General features: G+C 41.3%; 2 protein-coding genes across 2 annotated transcripts in view; one reads left to right on the top strand and one right to left on the bottom strand.

Moving 5' to 3' along the window:
- The window catches only part of LOC148892058 (teneurin-3-like), a 244,330-nt gene extending 220,680 nt beyond the window's left edge, over nt 1-23,650 (top strand). The window contains exons 40-51 of the mRNA XM_089006884.1: nt 1,481-1,607; nt 3,344-3,541; nt 4,347-4,406; nt 6,770-7,114; nt 7,253-7,497; nt 7,582-7,763; nt 9,628-9,830; nt 12,340-12,450; nt 12,909-13,051; nt 13,156-13,280; nt 13,581-13,711; nt 21,535-23,650. Coding sequence (XP_088863010.1) covers nt 1,481-1,607; nt 3,344-3,541; nt 4,347-4,406; nt 6,770-7,114; nt 7,253-7,497; nt 7,582-7,763; nt 9,628-9,830; nt 12,340-12,450; nt 12,909-13,051; nt 13,156-13,280; nt 13,581-13,711; nt 21,535-22,290 — 2,626 coding nt within the window. The 3' untranslated portion in view covers nt 22,291-23,650. The remainder of the gene's footprint in view (nt 1-1,480; nt 1,608-3,343; nt 3,542-4,346; nt 4,407-6,769; nt 7,115-7,252; nt 7,498-7,581; nt 7,764-9,627; nt 9,831-12,339; nt 12,451-12,908; nt 13,052-13,155; nt 13,281-13,580; nt 13,712-21,534) is intronic.
- A 3,663-nt stretch (nt 23,651-27,313) lies between these two features.
- The window catches only part of dctd (dCMP deaminase), a 13,510-nt gene continuing 13,059 nt past the window's right edge, over nt 27,314-27,764 (bottom strand). The window contains exon 6 of the mRNA XM_089006136.1: nt 27,314-27,764. This exon is cut by the window's right edge and continues 1,075 nt beyond it. The gene's annotated coding sequence lies outside the window, so the exon portion shown is untranslated.

Below are 27,764 nucleotides of genomic sequence, written 5' to 3'. Positions count from 1 at the left end.
CCGACCCGCTTACTACGCCAAAAAGCAAATGGCACACGAGGGTGCAAAATTATGCAATCCCAATTACTCAATTACAGCAAGTCCTGAAGAATGAATGTCTCTCTGTGTCTTTGTTTTGTCATATTGTCTCTATGCTGTCATATTATTTGTTATTTAGTTTTTTTGTTCTTTTGACTCCAAGATGGCGCCGCGAGAGTGGCTGCCTTTCCAGCAGCTCATGTATTTTGTTTTTCTACTTTCATTCCTTTCATCACTTTGCTGCTGTGAAATGTAAATTTCTCCACTGTGAGACTAATAAAGGCAAATCCAATCCAATCCAATCCCGGAAGATGACATAAATTTACGGGACGCAAGGAAAATACCTCGGACCGGATACACTCGCGCATCGAAGGAAGAGTCCAGGTACGGTGGCGAGTTGAGGCAATCATCCGGCATTGGCGAGGTGATCGCGAACCATATAAATGCCCCGTGTCCGTGATTAGAGAATGACAGCAGGTGGAGAACGGCCGGAGAGGCATCCCACCCCCCCGCTGTCAACTTGCAAGTGACAGGAGCAAAGAGGTGGTTTCGGTGTTCGAAAAAAATCGCTTTTCGAACAGGGTCCTGGAACGAATTATGGTCAAGAACCAAGGTACCACTGTATTATAAAATGAAGATTGTAAAGAGCAATACATTGGGGAAACTAAACAAATGCTCAAAAAAGGATATCAACATCGCAGGGATAATGCGAGTGGGCCTCAATCGGCAGTACTTTTAGGTGCATACCTAAAAGCTAGCAACCACTCATTTGATGACAATAAGGTGAACATATTAGGGAAAGAACATAGATGGTTTGAAAGGGGAGTAAAAGAAGCTATTTTCATAAAACAGCTAAATCCTTCACTAAACCGATATGGTGGTGTGAGGTTAAATTTGCATCGTTCATACAACAGACTGCTTAGGCAACATAGGATTAGTTATGCTGATGAGGTGATACCAGAGCAAATAGGGCAATCAAGCCAGTCGTCAGTCAAGTCAATGGAAGCAATCAGTGGAGCCGCATGGAGTAGTCCTCTGCTCCCCCCAACCTGAGAGCAAGGACCTATCATAGCAGAGTCCGGCACCGCCACGTCTGGACAGTCAGGATATATATAGGGCCAAAACTACCAGTAATACACTAGTTCGTTGAAGAAGCATCTTGGATAAGAAGCGAAGCGTCCGACACCTTCAAATTTGTACAGATGACGGCTGAAGAAACCTTTTCATCGATGGACCACTCCTGTACGACTGAGAGCTTACACAGACGGATTTATTTGAATGTTTTGCTGAAAGTCTTTTGCAATGCAAAATAAATGTGTCATGGCTCAATAAAGGATGGAAAACATGAATTTGATATCTAGCATCACCGATTGTCCATCTGAGTAGAGTTGAAGGTGCACTTTCGTGTTTCACTAAATATGTTAATTTCATTTAAATGATGTGGTTTTCTGTGTGTGTTCAGTACTGGGCAGGTAACTGGCCTGCAAAGGGGTCCAACCACAGAGAAGTGGGAGTATGACAGTCAAGGAAGAATCATTTCCAGAGTATTTGCTGATGGAAAGACATGGAGCTACACTTATTTGGACAAGGTCAGGGACACATACAAATTCTATACATTAAATATGGACAGAATTGTTACACCTTTATTGCTGTATTTAACTGGTAGTTTGGACAGTATCATATGATATTCAAATTGGATATTAGATCGGTCAAAATTAAGTATGATGTTGATTTTGACTTCATTAGATTTTAAAAATGTTATAATGTAAAAACAAATGACAGTGCAGAACGCCCTAGAGCTTTTACAAATTCATGCGTGCATAACAAAGGCGTAGTGCAGGTGTCAAACTCAATGCCTGGGGGCCAGATACAGCCCACCAAGTAATTTTATGTGGCTCGCAAAAGCAAATCATATGGACCAGTTTCCATGATCCTTGCTGAAATTAGTTCTGAATTGTCAAATTGCTACATGTAATAAATAGCGTTGCAATTTCACAATAGATGTTCTGACCTTGTTTACTTAAACAATAATTGAACAATCAACAAACAAATATGAACTGATTTCAACATTAGTAATCCAAAACATTTATTCAATTTCACTGTTCTAATGGCCCTTTGAGGGAAGATGTGACTCCGAAAGTGACCTGCGAGACAAAAAAATTAAACAAATAACAATCCAGTGCCGCATGTGTTACTCTGCCATCCGTGGCCATGCTTTAAGATGTTTAATGGCACCCTCGTTGAAGACTACTGAAAAACCCAACAAAAACAATTACTGTACTTCTTTTCCTTTGGGCTTTTCCCTTCAAGGGGTCGCCACAGCGAATCAGTGTCCTCCATCTTTAGAGGTTTGATCCGCATGTTTGTTTTGGCCAAGCTTTTACGTCGAATGGCCTTCGTGACACAACCCATCTGTATTATTATTAATTTTCTGAAAAGAGCAGGGACCTATTATAGCAGGCAACACTACCTCGAGACATTAGCTTTTTTTTTTACTACAAAGGGTCCTATGGCAAATCAAAATTCCTACTTACTTCAAACCGATAAATACTTTAAGACAAAAATGAGTGCATCCAAAAGATAGGTTGGCAAATGAAAAACAAACTAATGTCGTTTATTCAATACATTGTAAAATGAAGATAGTAAAGAGCAATACATTGGGGAAACTAAACAAATACTCAAAAAAAGACTATCAACATCGCAGGGATAATGCTAGTGGGCCTCAATCTGGAGGTCATATGCACCTAAAAGCTAGCAACCACTTATTTGGCGACAGTGAGGTTCAAATATTAGCGAAAGAAAATAGATGGTTTGAAAATGGAGTAAAATAAGCTATTTTTACAAAACAATAAAACCCTTCACTAGATCGCCACAGTGGTATGAGGTTTTTTTCTTTCTTTTAAAATCGAGGATAGATAGATTTTCCTTTTATATTGTTGCTGCTGTGATTTGGGAATGTGTCCATTGTGAGATCAATATAGGTTATCCACCATTACTGTACGACTGAGACCGTACACAGACGATTTCGGTTATTTTATCTCATCTTGAGTGCATCATATCATATAGTGAGTGCATATGTCTGTGTGCCCTGCAACCAGTTCAGTGTCTACCCAGCTTACTGCCCAAAGGCAGCTTAGTGAGGATACACTAAATATCATGTCTTTGATGCGTTTGATTACATATAATTTGGAAATGCTAGTGTTCTGTTTTTAATTTATATTTAACACAATGCCCCAACTGCATTGGAATGGGTTTTTACAATTTCAACTGTCCAGACTGACTGGACAGTTGATGTATTCCATCATTTTTTTGTCTCTCTCAACAGTCCATGGTCTTACTGCTACATAGCCAGCACCAGTACATTTTCGATTATGACTCAAGGGACCGCCTTTCAGCTGTTACCATGCCGAGCGTGGCTCGACACACAATGCAAACCATCAAATCCATCGGCTACTACAGAAATATCTACACTCCACCGGAGAGCAACGCCTCAGTAACTGTGGACTACACTGAAGAAGGACAGGTGTGTGCACCAGAATACTTACAATGGCCATGCCTTTCAACATTACGCCATTTCCTGTGCTATTTAGTTTTAGATTAGACGCCGTACCAGATTTCACTTGATTTTTATTTTCTTGAAAATAACTTGATCAGAGAATAACTCTGCCTGAAAATAAAACAGTGTATGAATAAACCATACATTAAATGCTTTGATCAAAACATCAGAAGGATCAATAATTCCAGTACACTTTGCATCCACTTTTAAGCAGATAATGTTTTATGTAATTTAACAATTATGAAGAAAAACAGTATATGTAAAAAAACATCAAGCCCCCATGAAACACACAAAGTGGTTGTTTGTATTTTAACTAATTAATATGGACTGAGGTATCCAAATTACACACACTCAATTACAGAGACAAATCTGTTGTAATGGTTGTGGTCGTGACTGCAACAAGGAGTTGTGAAAACACAAAGTATTTGTCTTGCTGGACACACTGAAGTACTTTTGGCATTGGTAGAAAATGTACATTAAGACATCTACACAAATTGACAGTTTGCCATTCAGCACTACACAAACAAATATGCAAATGATTAGTAAGTTTGACGAATACAGTATTGAAAACTAAATTGGCATTACAGAGATGTGGAAATGTACAGTGTTACTATAAAATAAGGAGTCAACTTAAAAAAAATCATGAAGACATCTGGCGACAACGTTAACTATTGACAGAATGCATAATACTGGTTTTAGGTGATTGGGATTGTTCAAGTACATAATTATGTAAAGTCTGAAAATGTATGCCGTTTTCTCTCCTCCTCTTCAGCTCCTTAGAGTTGCCCATCATGGAACTGGACGCCGTATATTGTACAAATATCGCAGACAGGTATTTCATTTCATATTTCAAAGGTATTATTTATCAGTGTACCGGTACTTACATATTTAGAATATGTAAGAAATATCTTTCATACAGTGTTTCAGTTTTTGATTGCTGATGATGTTCATTCTCAACGCAACGGAGAAAAGAGGACTCAAGTATGAATGTTAACATCTTCTTCTTCTTTTCCTTTCGGCTTTTCCCTTCAGGGGTCGCCACAGCGAATCAATGTCCTCCATCTATCCCGGTTTTGTGCATCCTCTTCTCGCACACCAGCTACCTTCATGTGCTCTTTGACCACATCCATAAACCTCCTCTTCGGTCTTCCTCTCGGTCTCCTTCCTGGCAGTTCAAGATTCAGCATCCTTCTCTCTCCTCTGGACATGCCCAAACCATCTCAGTCTGGCCTCTCTGACTTTCTCTGCAAAGCCTCTAATATGAATTGTCCCTCGAATGTACTCATTCCTTATCCTATCCAACCTGGTCACTCCCAAAGAAAACCTCAACATCTTCAGCTCTGCTACCTCCAGCTCTGCTTCCTGTCTTTTCTTCAGTTGCACTGTCTCCAGTCCAAACATCATGGCTGGTCTCACCACCGTTTTATACACTTTTCCTTTCATCCTAGCTGAAACCCTTCTATCACACATTACACCTGACATTTTTCTCCAGCCGCTCCAGCCTGCCTGGACATGCTTCTTCACCTCTTTTCCACACTCTCCATTGCTCTGGACAGTTGACCCCAAGTACTTAAAATCCTCAACCTTCTTTATCTCTTCTCCCTGTTGCATCACTCTTGCACTTGGATCCCTCTCATTCACACACATATATTCCGTTTTGCTGCGACTAATCTTCATTCCTCTCCTTTCCAGGGCATATTTCCACCTCTCTAGTTTCTCCGCCACCTGTTCCCTGTTCTCGCTACAGATCACAATGTCATCGACAAACATCATGGTCCAAGGAGATTCTTGTCCAACATCGTCTGTCAGCCTGTCCATCACCATAGCAAACAAGAAGGGGCTCAGACCTGACCCCTGGTGGAGTCCCACCTCCACCTTGAATTCCTCAGTCATACCGACAGCACACCTCACAACTGTCTTACAGTCATGATACATGTCTTGCACCGCTCTGACATACTTTTCTGTCACTCCAGACTTCCTCATGCAATGCCACAGCTCTTCTCTGGGCACCCTGTCGTACGCTTTCTCCAGATCTACAAAGACACAATGCAATTCCTTCTGACCTCCTCTGTATTTCTATCAGTATTCTAAAAGCAAACACTGCATCTGTCGTACTCTATTTTTGGCACTACTGTTCACAAATGTTTCCCAGAGTTTCATTGTATGGCTCATCAACTTTATTCCTCTGTAGTTAGTACAACTCTGCACATCTTCTTTGTTCTTAAAAATGGGCACAAGTACACTTCGTCTCCATTCTTCAGGCATCTGTTCACCATCTAAGATCTTATTGAATAACCCAGTCAGGAACACCACCGCCACCTCTCCAAGACACTTCCATACCTCGATTGGTAAATCATCAGACCCCAGTGCCTTTCCCCCCTTCATCCTCTTCAGCGCCCTCCTCACTTCATCCTTGCTAATGTTTGCTACGTCTTGGTCCACAACAGTCACGTCTTCTACTCTTTGTTCCTTCTCATTTTCCTCATTCATCAATTCTTCAAAGTACTCTTTCCATCTTGCCATCACACTACTGGCACCTGTTAATACATCACCCGAACCTGCTGCAGGTCCTTACCATCTTTGTCTCTCTGTCTCGCCAGCCTGTAAAGATCAGTCTCACCTTCCTTGCTGTCCAGCCGAGCATACAAGTCATCATCGGCCTCTTGTTTGGCCTTTGCCACCTTTACTTTAACCGTGCGCTGCATCTCCTTGTACTGCTGTCTACTCTCGTCCATCCTCTCAGTGTCCCACTTCTTCTTTGCTAACCTATTTCTCTGTATACACTCCTGCACCTTCCCATTCCACCACCAAGTCTCCTTGTCTACCTTTCTCCCACTCGATACACCAAGTACTTTCCGACCTGTGCCTCTGATTATGTTCACTGTAGTTTGCCAGTCATCTGGAAGGACCTCTTGCGTACCCAGTGCTTGTCTTTATGGATGTTAACATCAAGTTTCTGGTTTGTTTGGTTCTTGATAACAGAGTGAAATCAATAGTGCTCGGGGAAATCAGGAAGCGCACGGGCAATATCAGAGTGGTCCCTCTGGTTGCTGAATAGGCTTTTGTAGATGTTGCAGTTGTGAATGAACAGCAGTGTATGTATGAATGCTTGTCTCAACTACACCGAAGCCGATAGGATGCGAACGGTATCTGGATGTGTAAAACAATCTGACACCTTTTTATCTTTCTCCTCAGAACAAGCTGGCAGAAATTCTTTATGATTCAACTCGGGTCAGTTTCACATATGATGAGACGGCGGGTGTGCTGAAGACAGTAAACTTGCAGACCGAAGGTTTTATCTGTTCCATACGATACCGCCAAATCGGCCCATTGGTCGACCGGCAGATATTCCGTTTCAGCGAAGATGGGATGGTGAATGCCCGTTTTGACTACACCTACGACAACAGTTTTAGAGTTACCAGCATGCAGGCTGTAATCAACGAGACGCCATTGCCAATCGATCTCTACCAATTTGATGACATATCAGGAAAGGTGGAGCAATTTGGAAAGTTCGGAGTCATCTATTATGACATCAACCAGGTAAAATGGCTTTTCTGTCTTTGTTGATCTGGTCAGGAATATGAGACGTGCGTCTGCAGAATGCGATCAGAATCCTTTTTTGGGGAACAGACAGCAATTCAAACAACTGATTGTCTTTCTTTGTTTACACACATTTAGATAATCTCCACAGCGGTGATGACCTACACCAAACATTTTGACCAGCATGGCCGCATCAAGGAGATCCAGTATGAGATCTTCAGGTCCCTGATGTACTGGATCACCATTCAGTATGACACCATGGGCCGAGTTACCAAGCGCGAGATTAAGATAGGACCATTTGCCAACACAACCAAATATGGCTATGAATATGATGTTGATGGACAGTTGCAGACAGTCTCACTCAATGAAAAAATGATGTGGAGGTAACGTCACCATATAAAGATGAAAACAAAAACCCATTAACAGATAATTGTTTTTCGTAATAGACTTTACATCTGGAATTGCAGGTATAATTATGACCTAAATGGAAATTTACATTTGCTGAATCCGGGAAACAGTGGTCGTCTGATACCTCTGCGCTATGACCTGAGAGATAGCATCACTCGACTGGGAGATATTCAGTATAAATTGGATGAAGATGGTTTTCTAAGACAGAGAGGGGCAGAGATATTCGAATACAACTCCAAAGGTAGGAATCTTATGAACAATGATTCAACTTAAATATGAATGTAATTGCAATTGGTCGAGGTGGCAGCAAGGTGGGTGCCCTTGCATGGACGCAGAGGCTGATAGTGCTCCAGTTTGTTTTTTTCTTGTAATTGTTTTACTTTCATTGTGACGCACAGAACCTCATTGGGATTGGTCTAAGGCAGGCTTGCCCAATCTTTTTTGACCTCAAGCTGTTACACTGACATACGCTTGCCATAATGAGCAACAGCCTTAACAGCCCCTCAGATGAATGAATCGGTAAAATAAAGTAGACACAATAATTTATGGCAGTGTCTGAAACTCATGACAAAAAGGTAGCGGACACCAGGGCAGACAACTCTGAAAAGTTGCCAGCCCGATCTTTCACAACTTGAAACACAATAAGACGACTAATCGCAAAAAACAAACAATTGTTGCAAAGTATTAAGGATTGATTATCAGAATACATATATAACAGAATCACACTTTAAAATGAAGTAATTGATGTACCTTCCACAAATGTTCCCTTTTTTAATTTGTCGTAAATATCCTTTCCTGCTGATTTTGCTCCAGTTGTCGTTTGTCCATACACTTCCCGGCAGGTTGCACAGTGCAATATTTGTGTTGCGTCGTCTGCTGCAAGCCACGTAAACTCCTCTTTCCACCATGCTCTCAATGTACGTTTACGTTTTAGAGCGTCAATAATTGTGTTCGCTTCTTTTGAATCTTTCTTCTGGGGCTGAGGTGTTGGCTTGATTCCTTAACGCGTATCCTTCTTTCTTGTGTTCTCTGTGCGTCTACTTTTGAAAATTATATGCAAATACACCTGGAAGCACAAAGTTATTCGATGCAGGCTTCTGATTAGGTGTCGAGTATGTAATTGCCAAACGAACTGATATTAAAAATTGCCAAACGAACTGAAATTCCGAAATTTCAAACCGAACGAATTTTCGAAATCGGAATAAAGCAAACGTTTGATTTGAAAAAAAGAAAAAAAACTTTTTTTTTTTTCAAATCAAAAATGTCTTTTTTTTTCTTGGAAAAAGTTGTCGGCCACCCGGGCAGAGAGGTTCTGGAAGTTGTACGCCCTGCGTAAAAGTTACACGCGGCGGACATCCGGGCAGACGTTATTTCAAACACTGTTTATGGGCATGTGAAAAGAAAATCACTGTCTACCTGAGTGGAGACCTGACGCGGAAGCATTCGGTGCACTTTTGCAGCGTGTTAACGATCGTAGCTCACATGTAATAATGAAAGGTATAGCACGACGGCTCTCATCGCAAGGGGCAATTTCAGATTGCTGACCGCACCAATACCTGATCAATTATCCACACAATGGATGGATAATTACCGCTGTACTTACAAAGATAACATAAAAGCGTCACACCATGTTTAGCACGTGTGTGTCCAGCCCATCTCTACTGATACTCGTTGACCGTCAGTTTTGTTTCCCAATGTGTTTTTATGAGGTGGAAAAATGCTTATTTTGAGCCGTACAGTATGTGGAGCTTCAAAGCACACTTTTTCGAGATGAATACAAATGGTCATGGTTTTACTACTGCTTGGGGGGGGTCAATGGAGTCTTTTACTTTTTTTGTTTATTTTTTTTTGTTGTTGCATATATCCCGCATTTGGCCACGTCACTCCGTGTGATAGACCTCAAATGAATACTGAGATACTTGTGTATTTTTTTTCCCTATGATTATGTTATCACTGTTTTTATATTTGTAAGTACAAATAAAGTTTTACCATGATGTCCATTCGCACCCTCCTGGTACCATGTGACACTGCAAAATTTCAAAATGGCATTTTTCACTTCAACACTGAAGTTATTTTTCTTTTTTTTTTCTTTTTTCTTATGCTAGGTCTTCTTGTTCGGGTCTATAGTAAAGCCGCTAGTTGGACAATCCAGTATCGTTACGATGGTCTGGGTAGGCGAGTGGCAGCCAGGAACAGTCTAGGACAACATCTGCAATTTTTCTATGCTGACCTGAACTACCCCACCAGGATCACGCATGTTTATAACCACTCAAGCTCCGAAATCACCTCCTTTTACTATGACTTGCAGGTAATTCTTGTGAATTTCTTTACCGGTAGTTTTTATGTTGTTATCAAAAAAGTTGTTGCATAGCACTTTGCATAGGTACTTTCATCTGATAGAAAAAAGTATCACCTTGAAAATAAGAAGCCGCAGATTGCTCACAAGTCTGACCAGTGGTTCACTGGTCAGACTTGTCAGCGGGATTAGTTCCCACGCAGTGACAGTGTGGATGTGAGTGTGAATGGTTGTTTGTCTCTCTATGTACCCTGGACAGACTGGCGACCAGTTCATGGTGTAGTCTGCCTACCCACTGAAGTTAGTTGTGATTGGCTCCAGCATCCACACCCGTGTGTGTGTGTGCGTGTGTGTGTGTGTGTGTGTGTGTGTGTGTGTGTGTGTGTGTGTGTGTGTGTGTGTGTGTGTGCGTGATTGACGACTTCACCCGAGGTATTGGAAAAAAAGCAATTGGGCGAATGAATGGATGTGTGCAGAACATCGAATCTAAGCCGAAATCTCATTACACAAAAAAAAAAAAAAAAGAAATAAAAGTTAATCCACAGACTACTCAATGTCGGGCAATCAGGAAATTGGTTACTTCCACTTTAGTTAAGTTGTAAATTTAGGACTAAATTTCTGATCATATTTGTGCTTCCAGAGACGTCATTGTAGCCCTGGGGGAGTGCCACTGAAATTTACGTGTTTTTATCATTTTAACTGTCATTTTCATGTTTTGGTTTTGGTTGTAAAGTGTCCTTGAGTGTTTTGAAAGGTGCTACAAAATAAAATGTACTATTATTATTAGTAGTAGTAGTAGTGGTAGTAGTATTCTTATTAGCATTAGAGTTAGTGTTAGTATTATTCAATGTAGGTTGTAAATGATTGCACTGCATTTTTATTTACATCTTATTCAATGTCCTTGCTTTGTTGCAATTGGGGTTTATACAATGAGCCAAGAGCCAATGTTTTTCCTTCCACAAGCATGATAGCTGTCTTCATGGACGTTTTTGGGATGATTGATGTTAAAAAATAAATACATAAAAATAATACAAAAATAAATCTTGGAGCAGTGTGCTGTAACATCAGAACATGTTGTTTTAGTCATACATGTGACAATACATGATTGCAACATGTTTCTGCTGCTGTTTCTGGAAAAGGAAAGAAATGCAATTTGATGTTGTTTACAGCTTTGAATTCATTGCAGCCTGTTTGTCGCCAGCTGCCTTCAATATATACAGTAAAGTCTCGTTATATCGATATCGGATATATCGATAGTCCCGGTTATATCGATACTATTTCTATGCACGCACGGAGAAAATTACATGCAAACAGGGTCGGATATATCGATAGTCCCAGTTATATCGATATTTTTTCGGACTCCCTTGAATATCGATATAACGAGAGTATATATATACAGTAAAGTCTCGTTATATCGATATTCAAGGGAGTCCGAAAAATATCGATATAACCGGGACTATCGATATATCCGACTCTGTTTGCATGTAATTTTCTCCGCGCGTGCATAGAAATAGTATCGATATAACCGGGACTATCGATATATCCGATATCGATATAACGAGACTTTACTGTATATATATATATATATATAAACCTGATGACCATACATAATCTGTATTCGAAGGGAAAGTCGAGGGAGGTTTATTTTTGAAGAGACCCCACTTAATCAACAGATGATGTTGATATGTGTATTGTCATTTCTGTTTCACCAGGACTGCCACAATCAATTAAGCTACAATTGCTATCGTAATTATTAATGTCGCAGGAATCAAAAGTAAAAACAAAAAGATTATTTAATCTTTGGGACGGCACAAAATATAACTGCCTGACCCCAAGGGGCAGGCATAGGGGGAGAGCCAAGAAGGTAGAGAAAGGAGGGACTTGTTCGTAGAGCTTTTATAAAGACGGACAGAATGTGACATGATGACAGGATGTCCGAGAAAATAAAACGATGTGAAAGGATCTGATGAGGTGATACCGGGGGGAGTGGGGGTAATAGGCCAGTCGTTAGTCAGGAATGTAGGAACAATCAGTGGGGCCACAGGGAGGGGTCCCCTGCCCCCCGCCCCCCCACCTGAGAGTAGGGACCTATCATAGCTGTGTCCGGCGCCACCATGTCTGGACATTAGGGAAATATAAATGGGGCCGATACGACCAGTCAGACTTTAGTTCGCTGACGAAGCCTCTTGGATAGGAGGCGAAACGCCCGAAACCTTCACTTTTGTACAGATGACGGCTGAAGAAACCTTCTCATCGATGGACCACTCCTGTACGACTGAGAGCTTACACAGACGATGTGAAAGGAAATAGAAAAAATGTTGGAAATGTGTTCGTATAGCGAATTGCCCTAACAAATATTACCTCTCATAAATCCAATTCTCAGTTTCAAATCTGTAGCAATGTTCAACATTTCTGTGACGTCAAAATGTTTCTTGAGCAAAGCCGTGTTTGTCCTTTGAGTATGTTTTAAAATAACGTGCATTCAAAAAAAAACATGTATCTATATCTATATATTTCACAGGGCCATGTTTTTGCAATGGAAATCAGCAGTGGAGAAGAGTTTTATATTGCATGTGATAACACTGGGACCCCACTGGCTGTCTTCAGCAACAACGGACTGCTACTCAAGCAGGTATATGTCATCCCTAACTCACTGGGGACAGGGGGGTGTAAACAGGGAACTTCCCATTGTCATAACAAAGGTTTAACAGATCTGAAACGCTACCAGCCAACGTCGAAATTCAACATCCGATACACCTGTCCTTTTGTGTTGAAAGCAGTCATCGCTGTCACGCTGACATTGCCCTGTATCTACCGGTAATTGTGTGAATGTGGCAACCTACAAAAAATTGCCTGCAACCCACTTATGTTCCTTGATGATAAGTCATTTGAGTGGGACTCGTCCGAAAGGGGCATACAAATAAATCCTGGCTCTACTGTTGCCTCCTTTAATATTCCAATATTCCACAGAATGTGTTAAAGCAGCTTGGAAGTGTTTTTTGCTTGGGACATCAGGAATAAATACATGTGCTGTTGAGCATTATCACTACACATGTTCCAAATTGACAAAGTCTTTCTTAAAATGTGCAGGTGCAGTATACAGCGTATGGTGAGATTTATTTTGATTCAAATCCAGACTTTGTGCTGATTATTGGTTTCCACGGAGGCTTGTTTGATCCTCTGACACGACTGCTACATTTCGGTGACAGAGACTATGACATTCCTGCTGGGAGGTAATTTGTCCCCGATTCCATTTACTTCACTCTAATATGAGATACGATTGCCCTGTATGCCACTTTGTCAGTGATTGACGATACTCCGACGTGCCGTCTTGTAGGTGGACAACACCTGACATCAGCATATGGACCAGGATTGGCAAAGACCCTCAGCCTTTCAATCTTTACATGTTCCAAGGCAACAACCCAATCACCAAAATCCATCAGGTCAAAGAATATGTGACAGGTAACACTCTATTATTGAGTACAGTTAAGTTTCCAATTAACAAATAAGAGCCATTCTACATGGAGATTTTGTGACACGGGGATGTACACCCAATCGAAAGTCATCAATTGAACACAGAAAGCAAACTGAGTGAATGAAAGTGTCCGAAATTGTGTTTGGTTTTGCACTGAGATTGCATTGTTTTTGGGGAAGATAAGAACGATAAGAACATCATCATTAACTGTCATGCGCAACTTGAATGTCTTAGTTGCACTGAAAATGGAAGGAAGTGGTTTGAATAGTTTTAACTCTGCCTGTCAGATATCAACATCTGGTTGGTCACGTTTGGATTCCATCTGCACAACGCAATTCCAGGATTCCCCATCCCAAAATTTGACTTGACACAGCCATCGTTGGAGATGAAAAAAAGTCAGTTGTGGGATGACCTGCCAGTGAGTAACATTTACATTCCTTCATTTTTTGCACATGCACATGCCTGTATGTATGGGTGTGTGTGCGTGCGCACGTACATACGTATGCATGTGTGTGTGTGTGTGTATATATATATATATATATATATATATATATATATACAGTAAAGTCTCGTTATATCGATATCGGATATATCGATAGTCCCGGTTATATCGATATTTTTTCAGACTCCCTTGAATATCGATATAACGAGACTTTACTATATATATATATATATATATATATATATAAAATCAATGAGCACATAACATCATCCAGGCAAGACCCTTCACGCTAATGCCTACCTCATACAATGCTGAGAGACAATAAATCGGATAACATGACGTCCCGGCCAAACAAGGATGAAAAATGGTCTACTGGAACAAAGCGCAGATGGACGAGATGCGATAACATGGCTCTGTTGGAGGAGGCCGAAGTCCGCTCACTTTTCTGCCTGAATGAGACCTGGCAAATGGCTGGAAACTTTTCCCAGCTGAATGACTCAACTCCCCCAGGGTTTGTTTACCTTTCCAAACACCGACTCTTGGGGCGCGGAGGCGATCTCGCGAAATTTTACCGCGAGAGCTGGAAAGTTGTTAGAGATATTACAAGTCCTCGAATTCTCAGTCCCAGAAACTCTTTAATTTGAATGCCTTGACAATTCAACTGTGTTAGCTAAAACATTCACATTAGCGCAAGCATTCACAACCCATGTCCAAATTGTGGCGGAACTCATAACTCCAACGCGGCTCACCGCTTTACTGACGGCTTGTTGGAGTTCATTTGTCAAGCCGCGCGGAGTGATGGCAAGCTCCGAGTTCATTTGATGCATTTAGTTTTTACACGGTGGCTCTGCGCAGAATCATTTGGTGGTAGTAGAGCAGAAGATGACCAGCCTTGTCATCGGCCAGATGTGGCTGTACCACGGCTGTCCTTGGCGAGCCGCCGACGTTTCATAAAACGACAGCATTAATGAGTTGTTCTTGAATTATATCCTTTTATTCCACGTAACTCATAGCTTGCAGTTTATGTTGTTATTTATTAGAGTGTCACTTTTCGAACTGATATCGTTTTGCGCAATGCATGTAACGGCATAATGTGCACCTAATGGAGCCTGGATTTTGCATCCTCTTACACGTGCACGCTTCTCGTCATGGTGTCCTCAGTCACGTCTGCCTTTCCTCTATTAAAAACAGCCTGATGGAACTACATCAGTCAGGAAAGCAGAGGGCACATTAAAGTTTACAGATTTTTGGAACTTAGTGCACAATTTAGTTAGTTGCCCTGTCTGTCTTGGGGAATATTTAAAGGACAACCGACACCATTTTTTGGCCTCAGATTCGAAGAAGAAGGTTTCTTGTTAGTTATCCAGTTATGAATATGATTCAAATAGTTCTGAAGAGTAAAGCATAAATGTTTGCAATCAACGAAAGAAGTCCTCCCGTATCAATTCGAGCCGTCAGGACTCCAATGTAGCGTCCCAGTAAATGCACAAGATGGCGCCCAAGCTCCGTTGGAAATGGGCTGATTTGTCTGCTGGGAATTTGTGTCAACGAGTGTCAAATAGTAGTCTTGGTGCAACACACAACGATTCATCATCGCATTATTTATGTGTTTTCCTTCTAATTTCGCCATCAACATGGATCAACACAAAGTTTTCAGACCCAAAAAAGTACCCAAAATGCATTGTGTGTCGCTTTCTCGGTCAGGTGAGTTCCAGACGTGACGTCACGTCAGACATTATCATCAACTCTATCTATATGCCATGCAATCTTTGTAAAATACACTCAGTAGAAGTCATTTGAAGTGATTTTACAAATTATGGACACAACTTGTCCGGAGGCGTCGGTTGTCCTTTAAGACTTCTTTGTGAATTTTATGGTCATGAAAATACAGAAAAAATAATAAACAAATTCACAAAAACAAATGTATGCCAGTCAGAAAGGTCAGAGACTGAATTGAACCCATTTAAAAAACATGGGTTGAATGATGACCGACATGAAGAGGAAACAGCAGGGTTACAAGACAATTCAACTTCAAATTGTGTCCAACACAAAGACATTCGGGAAACATCTTCAAATAAGACTGTCAATACTTGAGAAAATCAAGAGGCAATTTCATGTGAGGAAATGCACTAAAGCAGAGAGGCTGGAGTGAACAAAATGACAGAAGAAATGAAGCAAGAAAAGACATCCAGGAAAACCAATCATCCTTTCTCTTCTCAACAATTTTGTTTTTTGTCTTCTTTCTTCCATTACCTCTCTTTCACCGAGGCTGTTTGTGGACAGGAAAGCCCAGATGCAAAAGTAAAGGCCAATTTATGAGAATGGAACCTAATTACTTGCATTTAAAAGTGAGCTAAATAGCAAATAAGAAACAAACAAGGTTGAGGAAAAGATAATTGCAAATTCAAATCTTATCAGGGAAAGAATGAGATTGTGACAAGAATAAAAATAAATGAATATAGTACTATGGATTCTTTTGTTCGACAGTGAAACCTCGGTTAACGAACCCCTTGGCTTACGAACTTTTCGGTTCACGAACGTTACATTTATGAAAATTTTACCTTGGCATACAAACTATTTTTCAGGATACACACGGAGCTGCCACAATAAGTGATGTGTCGTTCGCGAACGAATCCGTTCTCCTCACAAGAAAATGGTGGCCACTGTTGTTGTCCTCTATTCCCCACCCCCAGTCTTCGGTTAAATCCACGTGATTGGTCAAGAACCCAGCAGTGGGGGAGGGGGTTAAACATTAAAGAGACAGGCAGACAGATTTGGCAGGCAGACACAATTGATGAAGAACTTGATACAATTATCACAGAGAAAGCACCTACAAGGGATCATTCCTCAAGATGGTGAAAGGAGCCAATGTTCCTCATCAAGTGTTTAATGCTGAGGAAACCGGACACTCCATTCCACCAAGCCATTAACGACCATCACAAAGGTAAATAAAAAGACTTTATTGTATAGTACAGTTTATTTCTTTAATCATAATACTATCGCACATTTATTATACAGAAAATAAGGTATATTTTGTGTAGTTTTAAGGCTTAGAAAATTAGAAAAAATATGTTTTATGGGGACCTGGGAACGGATTATTCTCATTTTAATGGTTTCCTATGAGAAATTAATTTTTGGGATACACACTTTTCGCCTTACACACTCTGTCTGGGAACCAATTAAGTTCATAAGCCAAGGTCCCACTGTATGTTGAAGACATGGTACAACATTCTGCGAAGGTTGTCGAGACTAACACAGACCTTGTTGTTCTTTGTAGAATATGGTACATATCAAAAGTCATTTGAACTCTAATAGATATGGAGATAGTATAGGGGTCTTTGTCATGATTTCCTGCAGATTTTTTTTTCCCCCCAAATCTATTTTTGACTCGCATGAGGTATTGACAATCATTTTCAAAAAGGCTACTTTTTCATGTTTTGTGCTCATCCAAAACGAGTGGTGCAATTGATTTAGGATCCCTGTGGATCCTAAATCAATCACAATTTCGTTTTTGGATGGAATTCCAAGATGAATCTAAAATGTACAAGACCCTTTACCATTGACCTGAATTTAATTTATATACCGTATATGTTTTTTTGTGATTCACGTATCAAACTGATCAATATGTCAGTTTGTACTTACCTGTATGAAGCAATACATTTCCTGGTTCAATTTAAATTGGCACTCAACAAGCTGATTTCAACCTGCAGTTGCCCGTTTAACATAATGAGACCAAGACAATATCTAAGGACCGCCCATCAACAGCCATTTCTGTGCTTGGACCAGGAAATTGGCCACCATGCTTCAAGTGTCTCTAAAAATATGGCCCTAAAAATTCAAATGCATCAACTTGTTATGGATCAAAAACACCATAAACAGTTCAGGCGTTTGGCGGTCAAACTGCACCCCCCCCCACACACACACACACAACAACAAAAAAACTATCGGTTCTTTTTGCTATCCTCCTGCTTCTCTTGTGCAACTCACCTCCTCACATATTTTATATGGTGTATTTTTATCAATGTGAATGTAAGCCTTTCAAATTATGTCACCCCCGTCCTCCAAGAGCTCCACTGGCTCCCGGTCAAATCTTCTTCTTCTTTTCCTTTCGGCTTTTCCCTTCAGGGGTCGCCACAGCGAATCAATGTCCTCCATCTATCCCGGTTTTGTGCATCCTCTTCTCTCACACCAGCGACCTACATGTCATCTTTGACCACATCCATAAACCTCCTCTTCGGTCTTCCTCTCGGTCTCCTGCCTGGCAGTTCAAGGCTCAGCATCCTTCTCCCGATATAGTCACTCTCTTTCCTCTGGACATGTCCAAACCATCTCAGTCTGGCCTCTCTGACTTTCTCTCCAACACCTCTAATATGAGTTCTCCCTCTAATGTACTCATTCCTGATCCTATCCAACCTGGTCACTCCCAAAGAAAACCTCAACATCTTCAGCTCTGCTACCTCCAGCTCTGTCTTTTCTTCAGTGGCACCGTCTCCAGTCCAAACATCATGGCTGGTCTCACCACTGTTTTATACACTTTTCCTTTCATCCTAGCTGAAACCGTTCTATCACACATCACACCTGACATTTTTCTCCAGCCGCTCCAGCCTGTCTGGACACGCTTCTTCACCTCTTTTCCACACTCTCCATTGCTCTGGACAGTTGACCCCAAGTACTTAAAATGCTCCACCTTCTTTATCTCTTCCCCCTGTAGCATCACTCTTGTACTTGGATCCCTCTCATTCACACACATATATTCCGTCTTGCTGCGACTGATCTTCATTCCTCTCCTTTCCAGGGCTTATCTCCACATGTCTAGTTTCTCCGCCACCTGTTCCCTGTTCTCGCTACAGATCACAATTTCATCTTCAAACATCATGGTCCAAGGAGATTCTTGTCGAACATCGTCTGTCAGCCTGTCCATCACCATAGCAAACAAGAAGGGGCTCAGGGCTGACCCCTGGTGGACTCCCACCTCCACCTTGAATTCCTCAGTCATACCGACAGCACACCTCACAACTGTCTTACAGTCATGATACATGTGTTGTACCGCTCTGACATACTTTTCTGTCACTCCAGACTTTCTCATGCAATACCACAGCTCTTCTCTGGGCACCCTGTCGCACGCTTTCTCCAGATCTACAAAGACACAATGAAATTCCTTCTGACCTTCTCTGTACTTCTCTATCAGCATTCTTAAAGCAAAGACTGCATCTGTCGTACTTTTTTTTTTTTGCATGAAGCCATACTGCTGCTCACAAATGTTCACTTCTGCCCTTAGTCTAGCTTCAACTACTCCTTCCCAGAGTTTCATTGTATGGCTCATCAACTTTGTTCCTCTGTAGTTAGTACAACTCTGCACATCTCCTTTGTTCTTAAAAATGGGCACGAGTACACTTTGTCTCCATTCTTCAGGCACCTGTTCACCATCTAAGATCTTGTTGAATAACCCAGTCAGGAACACCACCGCCACCTCTCCAAGACACTTCCATACCTCGATTGGTAAATCATCAGGCCCAAGTGCCTTTGCCCCCTTCATCCTCTTCAGCGCCCTCCTCACTTCATCCTTGCTAATGCTTGCCACGTCTTGGTCCACAACAGTCACGTCTTCTACTCTTTGTTCCTTCTCATTTTCCTCATTCATCAATTCTTCAAAGTACACTTTCCATCTTGCCATCACACTACTGGCACCTGTTAATACATTGCCATCTCTATCCTTAATCACCCGAACCTGCTGCAGGTCCTTACCATCTTTGTCTCTCTGTCTCGCCAGCCTGTAAAGATCAGTCTCGCCTTCCTTGCTGTCCAGCCGAGCATCCAAATCATCATAGGCCTCTTGTTTGGCCTTTGCAACCTTTACTTTAACCGTGCGCTGCATCTCCTTGTACTGCTGTCTACTCTCGTCCATCCTCTCGGTGTCCCACTTCTTCTTTGCTAACCTCTTTCTTTGTATATACTCCTGCACTTCCCCATTCCAACACCAAGTCTCCTTATCTACCTTTCTTCCACTCGATACACCAAGTACTTTCCGACCTGTGTCTCTGATTATGTTCGCTGTAGTTTGCCAGTCATCTGGAAGGACCTCTTGCCCACCCAGTGCTTGTCTTACCTTCTTCCTAAATGTCATGCAACACTCTTCCTTTTTCAACTTCCACCATTTTGTCCTCACTTCAGCCTTTGGTTTCTTCATCTTTCTCACTGCCAGCGTCATCCTACACACCACCAACCTATGCTGTCTGGCTACACTCTCACCAACCACTACTTTGCAGTCACTGATTTCCTTTAGATGGCGCCGTTGACACAAAATGTTGTCTACCTGTGTACTTCTGCCTCCACTCTTATAGGTCACCCTATGTTCCTGTCTCTTCTGAAAGAAAGTATTCACAATAGCCATTTCCATTCTCTTAGCAAAGTCAACCACCATCTGTCCTTCAGCGTTCCTCACCTGGAGTCCAAACCAGCCCATCACCTCCTCATCATCTTTGTTTCCTGCGCCAACATGTCCATTGAAGTCTCAACCAATTACAACCCTCTCACTTCCCGGGATGTTCTGTATGACTTCATCAAAGTCCAACCAAAATGTCTCCTTCTCCGCCAGCTCACATCCTACTTGTGGGGCATACCCACAAACAACATTGAACATCACGCCTTCAATTTCTAGCTTCAGACTCATCATTCTATCTGATACTCTTTTTACGTCTAAGACATTCCTAACAAACTCCTCTTTTAAGATAACCCCAACTCCATTTCTCTTTCTGTCTTCACCATGATAGAACAACTTAAACCCTGACCCTAAGCTTCTAGCCTTGCTCCCTTTCCACCTGGTCTCCTGGACACACAGTATGTCTACCTTCCTTCTCTGCATCATGTCAATCAGCTCTCGACATTTACCTGTCAACGTTCCTACATTCAAAGTTCCTACCCTTAGTTCTATACTCTTAGCGTTCAATTTCTCTCTTTTCCTCTGGGCACACCTCCCTCCTCTCCTTCTTCGACCCACAGTAGTCCATTTTCCACTGGCACCCTGAAGGTCAACAGTACCAATGGCGGCCGTTGTTAACCCGGGCCTCGACCGATCCGGTATGGAATTCAGAGGTTTGATTCGCATATTCGTTTTGGCAAAAACCTTTACGTCAGATGCCCTTCCTGACACAACCCTCTGTATTTATCCGGGCTTGGGACCGGCATAATAAGACACTGGCTTGTGCCCCCTTGTGGCTACATTTGGCTCCCGGTCAAATATAGAATCAAATTTAAAATTCTTCTTTATAAATTTAAAGCTATCCATAACCTTGCCCCCCCATACCTATCTGACCATCTTCAAATTTCTATTCCCTCTCGTTACCGCAGATCCTCTTCTCCACCTCTGCCCCCCCTGCCCATCTCAGCACGATGGGGGACAGGGCTTTTAGCTGCTCTGCCCCCAAACTCTGGAACTCACTTCCTCCCAACATTCGTAACATCAATTCTCTTCCCACCTTCAAATCCCGTCTCAAAACCCACCGATTTAGAATCGCATTTTCTGTGTAACTCTTTCTCTTGTTTCTATTTATAACTGCATTTTATTTATTGTATTCTATTTATGATATCTCTATTTATTGTATTTGTGTATAGTGTGTTTGTGTGTGTGTGTGTGTGTGTGTATATTTTATTTATTATAGTACTGATGCTTTTCTGTGACTGTAAAGTATCCTTGAGAGCTTTGAAGGGTGCTTAAAATGAACTGTATTATTATTATGATGATGATAATGATGATGATGGTGTCAAATTTAACTTTGTACTCTGTTTCTCATGTATGGCAGTCGATCTCAGGTGTCCAGCAGGAGGTGACACGTCAGTCTCGGGCCTTCATGTCTTTTGAGCGGATGCCAGAAATCCAGCTAAACCGACGCCATACGGACCATATAAAGCCATGGCTCTGTTTTGCAACAATCAAGTCTCTCATAGGGAAAGGAGTGATGTTCGCCGTTATCCAAGGCCGCGTGGTGACCAGCGCTCTCAACATTGCTAACGAGGACTGCATCAAAGTGGCCACAGTCCTAAACAACGCATTTTACCTGGAAGATCTTCATTTTACAGTGGAAGGACGGGACACCCACTACTTCATCAAGACCAGCCTGCCCGAAAACGATCTTGGCGCACTGCGGCTCACCTCTGGACGTAAATCGCTGGAAAATGGTGTGAATGTGACAGTGTCCCAGTCGACAACAGTGATGAATGGCCTAACGCGGCGCTTTGCTGATGTGGAGCTGCAGTACGGCGCCCTGGCACTCCATGTGCGTTACGGGACAACACTGGACGAGGAGAAGGCTCGTGTCTTGGAGCACGCCAGACAAAGGGCCTTGACCAGCGCCTGGACCCGTGAACAGCAGCGTGTCAGAGATGGCGAGGAGGGAGTTCGCCTGTGGACGGAGGGAGAGAAAAGGCAGCTGTTGAGCGGTGGGAAGGTTTTGGGTTATGATGGGTATTACGTCTTGTCCATAGAGCAGTACCCGGAGCTCGCTGACAGTGCCAACAACATCCAGTTCCTACGTCAGAGCGAGATCGGGAGGAGGTAACAGGCCATCCGTCGAACTTTTATTTACACACCGAGGATCCTCGGAGATTCCAAACAGGTTGAAAATCCAGTTCCGCTTGAACGATCAATGGATGTCACCGACCGACCTGTCTTCAGAGTCAAAGATATACACTGAAAAGCCCCCATGTTTGCAAATATATTTTCTTGGAACACAATAAGGTGCCACAACGATGATGAAACAATCAAGTCAATATAACTGATTATATAACAATCAAGTTTTGATAAACAAGAAAAGCTTCATTATATAGACCAATGCCTTTTCTTTTTTCTGAACTGCCTTGGAACGAACAGCATATGCATGCAAGCCCAACCCTTTCACTCAGTCAATTTGGAAGGCGTGGCTAACCTGAATGCTATGTGTCATGTCGTCAGCCTGCGAGGACAATGAAAGCAAAGGCTGGCAAACCAAGCATTTCAACACCTGTCACGGCTAAATGAGTCGCCAAGTATTTCAACAGTTCTAAACTGTCTTGAGTAGTGAATAGAACAACCAAATGTCTACGGATCTCTCACAGAATTTGCCAGTAACGTTGAAACCTGGCACCGGATGTAACTTTCACCGTTGCTTTTTGTCCCCCATGGGCCAATATTGACAAGGATCTCTTGTTTCTCATGGCTGGAGCAATCAAACAGGAACTGCTGTGGACTTTCTTCGAGAGAGAAGAGCACATAAAATGACTATGATTTGTATGAAAGGAAGGAAAGGATAAATCTGTCTGAATATTTTTGTTTTGTATTACAATCAAACATTTTATTGTATTTACGTTGAAAAGGGCGGTGGGTATAAAAAATGAAGTACAATGCCTTTACACACTATAACAGGTATACCACTATTTCTATCATTACAGTCCCAACCCCAGTAATGGACTCTGCGCGAGATCCAACAAAATCTGACATTGTAAATTGCATTTTATTGTATTTTTTTCGATTATCTGTTTATTCACTTCACATGAACGCCGACACATTCTCACAACACAAACAGCTCCCATTAAGAAAATAGGATTGTGCCATGGCTGTTTATGGTTCTCTTTGGTTGGACTGTGTGGGAGCAGTTATGGTTCTGCGTAATAGTGATCCACTTATAAATCCAAAGGTTTTACAATTCAGCAAAATGTTGCTCAGTCTTATAATACATAGAACTTGTGCTTTTATTGGTCAAAGTTGGTAGTGTTGCTTGCCATAGAAACGTTGTCTTGGCTTTTTGGAAGGAGGCGGCAGATGTGGTTGTTATGAGTAGTATGTTGCTTCTTTCGATGTTTTTGCTCGTGTCTTTTTAAAAGGAGAGTGTTTCGCCATCAGTGACTTTGAGTAACAGTAATAAAGAATCGGTGTGTATGTTTTTCTATTGACTGTGTGTATTCTTCGGAGAGTTTTCCTTGTGTGTGCTTGTTTTCAAGGGTGGGAAAGGAAATCAGAATCATTCTGAAGGACAGTGTCTTTAAACAGAGCATTTTGTCATATGGCACAATTGTTATTTTTTTTCCCAAAACAATTGAGGCAAGTTGATGTGTTATGCATTTTACCATCTTTATGTTGAAGGTTGACAAATTCCACTTAACTGTACAACAATACTAATCACAGAGAAAGTAATTAATGTACAGTGTTTCTACGGTAAACAATAAATCATTTGAAACTACGAGATGTTTCTTTGTTGCTGCTGTTGATTTAATTTACTGGTTGTTTGTAAAAGAATGGTTCATGTAGGAAAATGCTGACACCAAACATCATGCTTTTGCAAACGTTGGAATGCCGTTGCAGCAAGTCCCACGATGAGAATGTATTATAAAAATAATTTTGTGATAATACTCACCATTAATGTGAATGGTTTTCTGCTCCTCGTGATTGGTTAAAAAATCCAGGCAAACAATCGGAATGAAAGTCAACTTGCCGGGTCCATACACGAAGTTACTGCTAGCTAGCCTGCATACTGCTCATTAGCTTCCATGCTTGCTTTCTGTGTCTGAAGTATATTGATGCTAATGCTAACGTAGCATGGGACTTGTCAAAGTGCTGCTGATATTCAACTGTTTCTTCGATTGTATTGTTTCATTGCAAATTAGAATCACGGCAGACTTGTCCTCTTCACAAAGGCGAATGCTTCTGTCCATTCAACCTGAAGTGTACAATATTTATACTGTATATATATATATATATATATATATATATATATATATATACAGTAAAGTCTCGTTATATCGATATTCAAGGGAGTCCCAAAAAAATATCGATATAACCGGGACTATCGATATATCCGACCCTGTTTGCATGTAATTTTCTGCGTGCGTGCATAGAAATAGTATCGATATAACCGGGACTATCGATATATCCGATATCGATATAACGAGACTTTACTGTATATATACACACACATATATATATATATATATATATATATATATATATATATATACAGTAAAGTCTCGTTATATCGATATTCAAGGGAGTCCGAAAAAATATCGATATAACCGGGACTATCGATATATCCGACCCTGTTTGCATGTAATTTTCTGCGTGCGTGCATAGAAATAGTATCGATATAACCGGGACTATCGATATATCCGATATCGATATAACGAGACTTTACTGTATATACACACACACATGAATATATATTGTCTCTATCATATTATATATATCCAGCATATGTATACTTTATATATATATATATATATATGGAAATATATATATATAAATATATATATATATATATATTACGTGTTGGTTCTTTTTTGTTTGGTAGACGAACAGTGAAGTAGGTCATAAACCTATAAATGCAACTCATTCACAATCATTTTTTATCACCCCTTTGACATTATTTTAGTTTTAATCAACAGAAAGGTAGAACGTGGAAATGCAACATGTGGACACACCGGCGGTGTGTCTCCCTTGGCTAACAAGAGCCACCTGGTTCAGACAGCATTTATCTCCACAGCCACACCTACTCATTGGCTGATCGGATTAACCCTTTCAAGTCTGTACTGCATGTAAAGCCAAGTTTGACATGTGATTGCCTATTTACACAACAGTGTGTGTGTGATTTCAACAAAATGTCAGAATGTATCGTTTCAAATAACTGCGATAATACTCACTATTAATGAGTGGTTTTCCGTTCCGCGTGATTGGTCAAATCCAGCCAAACTATCGGAATGAAAGTCAACTTGCCGAGTCCATATGCGAAGTTACTGCTAGCTAGCCTGCACAATGCTCATCAGCTTGCACACTTTCTTTCTGCTGTCTCTTGCAGAAGTATATCGGCGCGAACATAGGAAGGGGCTTGTCAAAGTGCCACTGAAATTCGACTGTTTCATCGATGATATTGTTTCATTGCAAATTAGAATCACAGGAGAACCTGTTCTCTCCACAAGGGCGAATCATTTATTCCATTCAACCTGAAGTGCTCAAAATTTGTCATATTTTTTACTCGTCCGCTTCTTCAAAAGGGGGCGTTCACCTGTTTCGACGTCAACGGCCATCTTGGTCAGTATCATCCAATCAAAATGGCTCTTTCACCCAACTGCAGCCCAAACAGGAAATGAACAGCAAAACATTGAGACTAGTTTTATCTGCGAGTTAGATGCAATCATCAAAAGAGAAATCTATGGCTCGAGAGCCATAGATTCCCGACCCTTGAGTTAAGGGGATCAGTTTCGCAGTTGAACACAGAACTCGAGCAGTGGCAAGAGAATCAATGTTATAATTTGCTGTTGGTTAAGTGAACGGTGTAGTTGCTTTATTAAATCAATTTAATCAAAATCTGATTGTGGCTATATAAATCAGGATGTAGTGACGTGTCTTGTTCTGTAGGCATTTCTTTGAGCAACATTCGGGCAGTAAGTAGGCAAGGTGCACTGTATGCTAGACAATCGAAGGGCACAATTTAGAGTGATCAATCAGCCTGCCATGCATGTTTTTTCGAATGTGGGAGGAAACTGAGAAAAGCCATGCAGGCAAGGGGAGAACATGCAAACTCCACACTCGGAGCTCGGAGCTGGAATTGACCCTCCGTACTGTCAGGCCGACGTGCTAACCAATGGACCACCAAGCCGTCAGCTTACTCAGACCGTTGTTCACCGCTCGGGGGATGGTGACCGATAGTTTGTGATTGCATTCAGGTCATTCCACACCGAAGAAGAGTCATTAACAGAGAACTGTTTTCGAAGGCTCTCTGCATAGCTTCTCTTTGCAATGTTAATTTCCTTTGTCAGTTGCTTTCGGTCGTGTTTGTACAGTGCTGGATCTCCACTCCAAATGCAGCCTCTTTCTCTTTCCTACCATGGCTTGTTATTGTTGAAGTCACGGAGGGACTTCGGTGGTAGTCACATGTCTTCACAGAAACTCTTGTATGATGTTTCAGTGTCTCTGTATTCATCCAATGTGCCTGTATAAGTTTCAAAAATGCTCCAATCAGTGCAGTCTAAGCTTTCTTGACGAACTAACTTTGCTTCTTTGGAAGAGGAATCTGATATAGTTTTGTTAGTGCACACAATTTGCATCATATAAGTCTCACTTTCACAAAAAAAGTATTTAAAAACAATAACATGGATGTTTGTTTGTCTCTCTCTGTGTTCCCTGCGATTGGCTGGTTACCAGTTCATAGTGTCGCCGACCAACAGCCCGAAGACTGCCAGCATAGGCTACAGCACAGACTGCAAACCTTGTGAGGACAAAGCGGATCGGAAAATGAATGCACAAAAATTAAAAAAAGTCATCTTTAATTTAGTGTGATCGCTGACCCGCATTACCGGAATGTTAGCGGTCAGCAGTCAAAGCTGTTGCGCTAGCTCTTTTATTGTTATTCTCATTCAGTTTGTTTCATGTACAATTTACCCAGGGCAATGGCAAAGAATGAGAATGTGGAGGGCAGAGAGACAGATTTTAATATGGTACATGTGAGCTACGATAATTAACATGTCTCCGTGTGAGGTTTATAATAAGGTAGGCGATGATTTGCATACAAACTCTTTTTTTTCTGTTTCGTTCGCCAATCAGGGCTTGCATATATTCATCCAAATCTAATACAATAACGACAATATGAGGAATACATTATTTTGCTAGCTTTATTGAGTGACTACAGAAAGGAGTTTAGAAAGCCTCGAAACAGTCCCATTAGGTTCAATACATGCTAGTACAAAAGTATCAAAGGCTTTTACACAAATATATAATGGTAATCCTCAACCAGTAATGTCTTAAACATAGAACTTGACCCCCCTTGAAACAAATATTACAATTATTCATGTGATATTATTAAAAAAAATCTCACCATGTATTGCCGCCACTGTGGACACCACAAAAGATAATTGTTGTAACAGTGCATCTTAAAGTTACGATTATTTTGAGGGATAGGCTCTTTGATGATGATATCCAGTGTTTGAAATAACATCTGCCCGGAGGCGTGAAACTTTTACGTCGGGCGTACAACTTTCAAAACCTCTCGACTTTCTAAGCGCCTTTCAA

This window comes from Hippocampus bargibanti, linkage group LG10 (genome assembly GCF_051943395.1).
Source record: "Hippocampus bargibanti isolate YZ-2025 linkage group LG10, ASM5194339v1, whole genome shotgun sequence".
Taxonomy (NCBI): domain Eukaryota; kingdom Metazoa; phylum Chordata; class Actinopteri; order Syngnathiformes; family Syngnathidae; genus Hippocampus; species Hippocampus bargibanti.
The sequence above is the reverse complement of the archived record's forward strand: the minus strand, read 5'-3'. Positions and strand labels throughout refer to the sequence as shown.